At 40.9% G+C, this 9,795-nt stretch overlaps 1 protein-coding gene across 2 annotated transcripts in view; it reads left to right on the top strand.

Moving 5' to 3' along the window:
- Mga (MGA, MAX dimerization protein) overlaps positions 1–9,795 on the top strand; it is an 81,318-nt gene that overhangs the window by 69,021 nt on the left and 2,502 nt on the right. For both annotated transcript variants that reach the window (XM_013010104.1, XM_013010103.1), the window contains 5 exons: positions 1,107–1,158; positions 4,466–4,672; positions 6,532–6,643; positions 7,126–7,359; positions 9,154–9,324. In XM_013010104.1, coding sequence (XP_012865558.1) covers positions 1,107–1,158; positions 4,466–4,672; positions 6,532–6,643; positions 7,126–7,359; positions 9,154–9,324 — 776 coding nt within the window. The remainder of the gene's footprint in view (positions 1–1,106; positions 1,159–4,465; positions 4,673–6,531; positions 6,644–7,125; positions 7,360–9,153; positions 9,325–9,795) is intronic.

Genomic DNA, 9,795 nt, shown 5'->3' with positions numbered 1-9,795 from the left:
TGTGTGTGTGTGTGTCCGTGTCTTGCCTGCCATTAACAAAGTGTGTGTATGTGTCCGTGTGTCCTCGTCCGTGTTGTAGAGCTTGAACTCAGGGCCTGGGTGCTGTCCATGAGCTTTTTTTTTGCTCCAGGCTAATGCTCTACCAGTTGTGCCACAGATCCACTTATCTTTTTTGGTAGTTAATTGTAGATTGAGGTCTCATAGACTTTGCTGCCTGGGCTGGCTTTAAACTGTGATCCTTAGATCTAAGGTTCTTGTTTCTAAGTTGGGCTTAGAATATATTGAAGGGTGCTGGGAATGTGGCTTAGTGGTAGAGTGCTTGCCTAGCATGCACGAAGCCCTGGGTTCTATTCCTCAGTACCACATATGCAGAAAAAGCCAGAAGTAGTGTGCCGTGGCTCACGTGGTAGAGTGCTAGCCTTGAGCAAAAGAAGCTCAGGGACAGGGGCTGGGAAGGTGGCTCAGTGGTAGAGTGCTTACCTTGCATACATGAAGCCCTGGGTTTGATTCCTCAGCACCACTTAAGTAGAAAAAGCTGAAGTGGCGCTGTGGCTCAAGTTGGTAGAGTGCTAGCCTTGAGCTGAAGAGCTGAGGCACAGCGCCTAGGCCCAGAGTTCAGGCCCACGACCAGCCAAAAAAAAAAAAAGAAGCAGCTCAGGGACAATGCCCAGGCCCTGCGGTCAAGTCCCAGGACTGGCAGAGAAAACAAACAAATATTGTACATTCTTAATAAAACCACAAAGATTTGTATTAAAATGTAGTTCAGGAATATTTATGAGAAGGAAGGAAAGGTAAGATATATTATTCCTGAAGCTGGATGGGACATACCTGACTGCTCAAAGTGTATTTGTTCATGTAGTTTTGTATGTCTGGAATATGGAATATTTTGTGATTGAAGAGTAATTTTCAGTTTTTGTGACTATTTCAATACTTAGAAATATAAAATACTCTGTTGAAAAAATAATGTGAACATTTTTATTGCACCGGGAAAATAAAGTGGTTATAAGATGTAAATGATTTGAGAAAGTATGGTTTAATACAGCTGTGCAATAGGTATTACATTATTGGATTTCAGTAAAACACTGAAAAGTGCTATCTTTATATAGGTGTCGTACTCCTGTCTCTACAGAGGAAAAGGCTGCTGAAAAAACCCGAAAGGTATTTAGAATATATTTTGTGATAATTAATAAAACTTAGATTTAGGATTGAAACTTTCAGCTTGTTTGTGACTTTTTTCTCCCCAGGGCCTTTTTTTTTTTTTTAAACCAGTTAGTAAATTTAACTTAAGTGTTTCTCTCAGCGGGTTAAAGTAATTTAGAGGAATTAAAATGGGCCTGCAGTTTATGAAGATTGTTGTTGTAGCATAGTTAAGCAAGATGTTACCTTTACCCTCATTATAGGAAGGGAAGAGAGTTGTGTTGTTTAAGCAATTTCCTGCATTATTCTGTCTTAATCAAGAAATATTTGGGAGATATAAGTTACATGGTTGTAGTCATTCTGGATATATCATATTTCCATTTACTCTAAAGCCATTTTTAGATTTAGATGAGAATTTAGATTGAGATATAGGGACTGGAGTTGTGGTTCAGTTAGTAGAGTACTAGCCAGTAAGCAAAAGTGGAAGATACTGATTTTTTTCTTTTGTCAGTCGTGGGGCCTGAACTCTGGGCCTGGGCACTGTCCCTCAGCTCTTCAGCTCAAGGCCAGCGCTCTACCACTTGAGCCACAGTGCCACTCCGGCTTTTTCTGTTTATGTGGTGCTGAGGGATTGAACCCAGGGCCTCATGCATGTGAGGCAGGCACTCTACCACTGAGCCACCTTCCCAGCCCCAACAGATACTGATTTTCAGCGTTGGTCAAGGACCTGAAAATGAAAGGAAGAATTGCTTTAGATTTTTTTTTTTAGTGGCTTTATGTTCGGCATCTGTGGCTCTTGCCTGTAATCCTAGCTGCTCAAGAGGCTGAGATAGGAGAATCATGGTTCAAAGCTAGCCTGGGCAGGAAAGTCCATGAGACTCTTATCTCCAATTTACCACCAAAAAGCCAGAAGTGGACCTGTGGCTCAAGTGGTAGAGTGCCAGCCTTGAGCTTTGAAAAAGCTCAGGGACAGCACATAGGCCTTGAGTTTATAATCCCTAGTACCTGAACCAAAAAAAAAAAAAAGACTTTATATGTATGTTTTAGATATTGTCAGAGTTACATTAAAGACAACTAATACCCAGAGCTGGAGGCTCATGCCTTAATCTCAGCTACTCAGGAGCCAGAGATTGGAGGATTATGGTTAAGGCTAGTCCTGGCACAAAATTACCCAAGACCTAATATCATCCAATAGCTATGTGTGGTGGTATACATCCATCATCCCAGCTAGAATCAGTCCTCCTTTTACAAAGTGGAAAGGCAAGTACTCTACTTATTATTGATGAAACAAGAAATTCAGTCAGGGTGTTCAGGAATCAGAATTAAATGTTATCATAAACTGTTAATGGTATAACAAGAAGTGGTGTGAGCTAAATTTTCTCTGCAGAGCAAGGCATCAGTAGATAGCATTAACTGGAAAAAATAAGCTTATTGTTATTTAACAATCAACTAAAAGAATAGAAATGTCATTATTTCTGAGGATCCAGGTAAACATGCAAGGCATATTGACGCTTAAACTATAAGTTTGTTCATTTTTATTTTTATTTTTATTTTTTTGCTGGTTCTGGGGTTTGAACTCAGAGCCTGGGCTCTGTTGCTGAATTTCTCTGTGCTCAGGGCTAGCACTCTACCACTTGAGCCACAGTGCCACTTCTGGGTTTTTTTTCCCCTGCTTATGTGGTGCTGAGGAATCGAACCCAGGGCCTCATGCGTGCAAGGCAAGTGCTCTACCACTGAGTCACCTTCCCAGCCCAAACTCATTAATTTTTAAGCCCCATATGTATTACTTGTAGCTTTTTTTAATATTATGGATTGACACTTTGTACTTGCTTGGCTTCCAACAGTAATTCTCAGATTTTAGACTCCTGAGTTGCTAGAATTATTAGCATGAGCCATCAGCACCTGGCTGCTTTGGTTATTTTTTGAGGTAAAGTCTCTATGTTAGAGTCAATTTGGGCAGTGACCATCTGTGCTTTTCTGAGTTAGAGATGACTGGTACAGATGACTCTGTACCCATCCATTGGTTGAGATGAGGTGTCAAGAACTTTCATGCCAGAACTGGCCACTCCCAAATACCTAGGATTATAGGAAGGAGCTGTCCATTCCTAACTTGAACTTTCTACAGAAGATAAATTTTAAACTTAAAATAGAATAAATAAGATAAAAGGAAGCCTTTAGGCATGTCAAAGGCCAAGAAAGGCTTTCCTGAAAAAGGGTGAAGCTGGAGTTTGAAGTATAAGTTTAGACTGCTGTAATGATTGGGAATAGGGAAGATGAACAGTCAGGCTGGAGGGACAGCTCATTGTAGAGGGCTTGAGTAGCATGTGTAAGATAAACAGTAAAGGTACAGGCAGGTATGTTGTTAACATATTTGTTTTTTAATTTCTACCTGTTAGGAATGATTGGAGAAAAAGTTGTTTAAAAGAAGGACAGGCTGGGCTCAGTGGTGGAGTGCGTGCTTGCATGCATGAGGCTCTGGGTTCCATTCCTCAGCACCACATAAGCAGAAAAAGCTGGAAGTGGCCCTGTGGCTCAGGTAGTAGAGTATGTGCTACCCTTGGGCTGAAGAGCTGAGGGACAGCGCCCAGGCCCAGGCCCAGATTTCAAGCCCCACAACTGACCAGGAAAAAAAAAAAGGACAGTTGATTCTTTACCATATGTGTGAAAGTGAAAGTTCTTACAGCATTACTTTTTTTTTGGTCAATCTTGGGGCTTGAACACCGGACCTGGGTGTTGTCCCTGAGCTTTTTCTACTCAAGGCTAGTGCTCTACTAATTGGAGCCACAGTGCCACTCCCAGTTTTCTGGTGTTAATTTGAGATAAGAATCTCATGGACTTTCCTGCCCAGGCTGGCTTTGAACCACAATCCTCAGATCTCAGCCTCCTAAGTAGCTAGGATTACAAGCATGAGCCATCAGTACCTGCTTCAACATTACTTTTTAAAATACTTCCTTTCTACTAGTCAATAGTTTGATTGTTTATGTCATTTGTTTCATAAAAACTATAATAGCAACAGAATGTGTAACTTAATTTTTTTGAGACTTCCTATCCCCTTAGCTCTATCGAGATTTTCTCATTTGAAAAACCCCTGAAATTTAAGGTAGGAAATAATATGATTATTATTATGATATATTAGAATTCTTACTGTTGGAAGTGTTGAAATTAGATTTGGAAGAAAGAATGATAGCAAGACAAGCAGTTGAGAGGCTGTTAACAACAGTTTGGAGAGAAAGTGATGGGTATCTTGAGATAGAAAAGTGCCATTTGGGGTGGAGAAAATGGGACGGCACTCTTGAAGGTTGTTGAAGAGGCAGTCTTGTTGGAACAGGCTACATCTGTACATCCAAAACTGAAACAAGATTACTGGAGTGATAAGCCTCATAAAGAAACAGAAGCTTTTGCTTACTATCGCCGGACACACACTGCCAACGAGCGGCGGCGGCGTGGGGAAATGAGGGATCTCTTTGAAAAGTTGAAGATCACATTGGGATTACTTCATTCTTCCAAGGTTTCAAAAAGCCTCATTCTTACTCGGGTAAGTATTCAATGTAAATAATAAGAAGCTTGATTAAGAGAATATTACCATACCAGATGAAAGGAATCCATTGCCATCTGAAGTATATTGAAATGGGGCTTCTTGTACTTAAAGAGTAGTTCAGTGTGAATTAATGAATGATTACTGTGAATTAACCCCTAAATGTTATGTCATGTTAAGTTAGAATAGCTTTTTCTGTTGTTGTTGTTGGTCATGGAGCCTGAACTCCAGGCCTCGGTGCTGTCTCTCAGCTCTTCAGCTCAAGGCTAGTGCTTTACCACTTGAGCCACAGTGCCACTTCCAGCTTTTTCTGCTTATGTGGTGCTGAACCCAGGACCTCATGCATGCAAGGCAAGCACTCTGCCACTGAGCCACCTTCCCAGCCTAGCTCGCTTCTTCTCCCCCCCACCCCCAAGTATGTGGGGCTTGAATTCTGTACCTGGGCGCTATCCCTGAGCTCTTCAGCTCAAGGCAAGCACCCTACCACTTGAGCCACAGCGCCACTTCTGGTTTTCTGGTGGTTGATTGGAGATGAGAGTCTCACAGACTTTCCTTGCCCCGGCTGGTTTTGAACCTCAATCCTCAGATCTCAGTTTCCTGAGTAGTTAGGATTACTGGCGTGAGCCACCAGCACCCAGCTAGAATAGGTTTTAATTGGGAAATTTAAGTTCTTAACTGGCAGAATTCTTTTTCCTTCACATAAAGTCAGAAACTGGTTTTTACTTTGCACTTTTTTGTTGTTGTTGGTGGTGGTGGTGGTTGTGGGGCTTGAACTCTGGGCCCGAGCACAGTCCCTCAGCTCTTTGGCTCAAGGCAAGCACTCTACCACTTGAGCTACAGCGCCACTTCTGGTTTTCTGGTGGTTTATTGGAGATCAGAGTCTCATAGACTTTCCTGCCTGTGCTGGCTTTGAACCAAGATCCTCAGATCTTAGCCTCCTGAGTAGCTAGGATTAAGGCGTGAGCCACCAGCTCCCGGCTTTTCACATTTTCTTTATATAGTTTGCAATATCTCATTGTAAAGCACAGTATACAGATATTGTAGCACACGTCTGAACAGTTGGCAGTCATTTTAAAGGGAAATAAAAATCTTAAGCTAGGCTGGTAGATCACTTGCCTTTCATGCATGAGGCCCTGGGTTCGAATCCTCAGTACCACATAAACAAAAAAGAAAAAAGGCCGGAAGTGGCCCTGTGGCTCAAGTGGTAGAGCGCTAGCCTTGAGCTGAAGAGCTGAGGGACAGCGCCAGGCCCAGAGTTCAAGCCCTATGACCAGACCCCCCCCCAAAAAAAAAAAAAAACAAAAAAAAAAACCTTAAGCTAGAAATTTTAACTTTGCACATAGATTATCTCAGGTAATTTCATTTATGTTTTAAGTAGAAGTTGGAGTAGTGTAGCATAAACACATATTGCTCCAGAACAGTGTTATTTCAGCTAGATTTTACATGTACTAGATTATTATAAAGTTGATTAAAATCTAACTAGAACATAGAATTTGACATCACCTTGCAGTAGTTGAACACCTGTTTACCACTCATTGATGCCTTTTGGCACTGATTATTTATCTATATTCCTTAAATACATGTTCATTTAACAGGAAACAATGGGATTGGAAAATTAACTGAGAGATAGAACCCTTACCTTCCATGCATGCCTTCCGTGCATTAGGTCTTGAGTCCCATCACTGCTACTACCACCACCACAGCTAAGTTTACAACTAGAAATAATAATTTCTGAAGCTTCAGTAGTTTTAAATGGTATCATAATATTTAAAAAGTTGAAATAGTAAGGAAATTGAAATATTTAAGAAATTTAAGGAAAGAACAGATTGATTAACATAATATTACTATTTCTATTCTAGGCTTTCAGTGAAATTCAGGGACTAACAGATCAAGCAGATAAATTGATAGGACAGAAGAATCTCCTGAGTCGGAAACGGAATATTTTGATTCGGAAGGTATCATCTCTTTCAGGTAAGATAGGTAAATGTTCTCTGGTACACCAGCTTTAGCAGGGCTGGGAAGGTGGCTCAGTGGTAGAGTGCTTGCCTTGTATGCATGAGGCCCTGGGTTTGATTCCTCAGTACCACATAAGCAGAAAAAGCAGGAAGTGACCCTTTGGCTCAATGTGGTAGAGTGCTGGCTTTGAGCTGAAGAGCTGAGGGACAGCGCCCAGACCCAGAGTTCAGGCCCCACAACAGACAAAAACAAAACAAACACAGCTTTAGCAAGGACAAATCCTCACTAGGTCTTTCATATTCAACATAGCAGTTTGGCTCGTCAAGTTTACAGAAGACTTATATTTTGATTACGTGGGGCATATCTTCTGGATCGTGATCACTCTTGCCTTCCATAGTTTTGGGGAATAGTTAAATTAATTGGATTTCAGTTGACTGTATTTCTCATTATTATGTGGGATTATGCAGAGTGGTAATTTATTCCCTGTCAACCTGTAGGTAAGACAGAAGAAGTTGTCTTGAAGAAACTAGAGTATATTTATGCAAAACAACAAGCACTGGAGGCACAAAAAAGAAAAAAGAAGATGGGATCAGATGAGTTTGATGTGTCTCCTAGAACTAGCAAACAGCAGGAAGGATCTTCTACATCATCTGTAGATGTCGAACAGATGTTTATAAATAACAGGAGGGGGAAACCTTTGATTCTTTCCAGAAAAAGAGATCAGGCCACAGGTAGGAGGGACATTCTTTGCTTTCCTTAATGTAGATGAACATTAGTTTAGTGGACTGAATGTCTTCTCTTGGCCATAATTGTAATTAAATGAATTAAACGTGAGTTGAATAAAAAGAACATGGATTACAATAGATTTCAATTTCTGACTTACACTCAAATCCTGAGAAATTGCTACTTATGTTAACATCTAAATTCTACTTCTGATTGTAGTCTACATTTAGGATTTTCACCAACTAATATCTTAACTTGATTTTTCTGTAGTTTTAATGAAGAGTTGAGAAAATTTGAGTGAAGCTGAGACAGATAAGCTGGAATTAAAGTTTTTTGAACTAAACACTGTGATATGTGCCTATTCACCTACTTGGGAGGAGGTGGAGGATCATTTAAGTCCATAAGTTTGGTACTGGCCTGGGCAACATAGTACAACTGTCTTTTTTTTTTTTTTTTAATCGGTCATGGGGCTTGAACTCTGTGCTTGGGTGCTATCCTTGGGCTCTTCAGCTCAAGGCGAACGCTCTACCGCTTGAGCCACATACCACTTCCAGTTTTTAGTGGTTTATTGGAGAGTCTCAAAGGACTTTTCTGGCTGGGTTGGCTTTGAAACGTGATCTTCAGATCTCAGCCTCCTGATCAGCTAGGATTATAGGTGTGAGCCACTGCTGCCCGGCTCAACTGTCTTTAAAGAAAAGGATAATTTTTTATTTTATTTTTATTTTATTTTATTTTTTGCTGGTCGTGGAGCCTGAACTCTGGGTCTGGGCGCTGTCCCTCAGCTCTTCAGCTCAAGGCTAGCGCCTACCACTTGAACCACAATACCACTTCTGTCTTTTTCTGGTTATATGGTGCTGAGGAATTGAACCCAGGGCCTCATGCATGCAAGGCAAGCACTCTACCACTGAGCCACCTTCCCAGCCCCAGAAAAGGATAATTTTAATTTTGTTGAATTAGGCTTTGTTTTTTTTCTTTTTTATCAGATCTATGAAGGAACAAAGTAAATTGGTTTTAAGTGCTTCTGTCTTGATTTTGGAAGTAAGCTATGATTAATTTTATGTTACTTGTATCCTTGGAGAAAGGAAATTTTTTTTTTCTTTTTTGCAGATCTTGGGGCTTGAACCTCAGCAATTCAGCTCAAGGCTAGCGCTCTACCATTTGAGCCACAGCACCACTTCTGGCTTTTTCTGTTAATGTGGTGCTGAAGAATTGAACCCAGGGCTTCATGCACGCAAAGCCAAGCACTCTACTACCAAGCCACCTTCCCCTCCTGTGATAAAACTTGTATGGATTTTCTTGCTTGCCCAGGCTGGCTTTGAACCATGATCCTCAGATCTCAGCCTCTTGGGTAGCTAGGATTATAGGAGTAAGCCACTGGTGCCTTACTTGGTGTTAGTTTTAAGAAAGGAATTGAATAACTAATTATCTCATTTTACAGATGGGGAAAATGAGGCTTAGAAACTTCAAGTGTTTTGGTAGAGTTGTGTAGGAAAGGAGCTTGGGAATGGAATTTTGTGTGTCTTCATCTTGACTCTATCATAACTGTCAGAAGCATTCCATTGAGATAATGGTTCTATACCTCTGCACTTCAACAAATAGGTTCTGTCCCTGAAGTGGATCACTGGGCAGGTAACGAAGAGTTGTTGCAAAAAGTAAATTTTAAGTTTAGTTTCTCTAACTCAATTCAAAATTTACTTCTTGCTTTTCAAGTCAAGTTTTAGGGACATCATCTAAATTTCTGACTACAGTAACAATTAGTTGAAGGTCTTTTATCCATAATTAATTTCTAATTTTCCTTGCAGAAAACACCTCACCCTCTAATACTCCACACTCTTCTGCTAACCTTGTGATGACTCCACAAGGCCAGTTGCTCACCTTAAAAGGGCCTCTATTCTCAGGACCAGTGGTAACTATTTCTCCTCTTTTAGAAGCGGATTTGAAATCTGAAGTCAGCAGCACTCTGGCTCAATCAGGTGTGTGGTTTGAACTGCTATGGGTAGCAGAACAAGTCATCCCTGGTGTCTCACAGTAGTAGAGGAAACCTGCCAACATTAAAGAACTTTTAATTTTTTTTTTTTTCCTTATTCTGGGGCTTGAACTCTGGGACTGGGCACTGCCCCTGAGCTGCTTTTGTTCAGGGCTACCACTCTCTAACTTGAGCTACAGCACCACTTGTGGGTTTTTCTGTTTATGTGGTACTGAGGAATCTAACCCAGGCTTCATGCATCTTACACAACCACTCTACCACTAAGGATGTCACAGTGAAAGGGATATGTTGAAGCATCATTGTCTTCTTGGTGTTGATAAATCTTTGTCTGTTTTGTGTTGTGTTAGAATTTCTTTTTTTTTTTTTTTTGGGTCCAGTCATGGGGCCTGAACTGTGGGCCTGGGCGCTGTCCCTCAGCTCTTCAGCTCAAGGCTAGTGCTCTACCACTTGAGCCACA

Source organism: Dipodomys ordii, unplaced genomic scaffold (assembly GCF_000151885.1).
Source record: "Dipodomys ordii isolate 6190 unplaced genomic scaffold, Dord_2.0 Scaffold11, whole genome shotgun sequence".
NCBI classification, from domain to species: Eukaryota; Metazoa; Chordata; class Mammalia; order Rodentia; family Heteromyidae; genus Dipodomys; species Dipodomys ordii.
The sequence above is the reverse complement of the archived record's forward strand: the minus strand, read 5'-3'. Positions and strand labels throughout refer to the sequence as shown.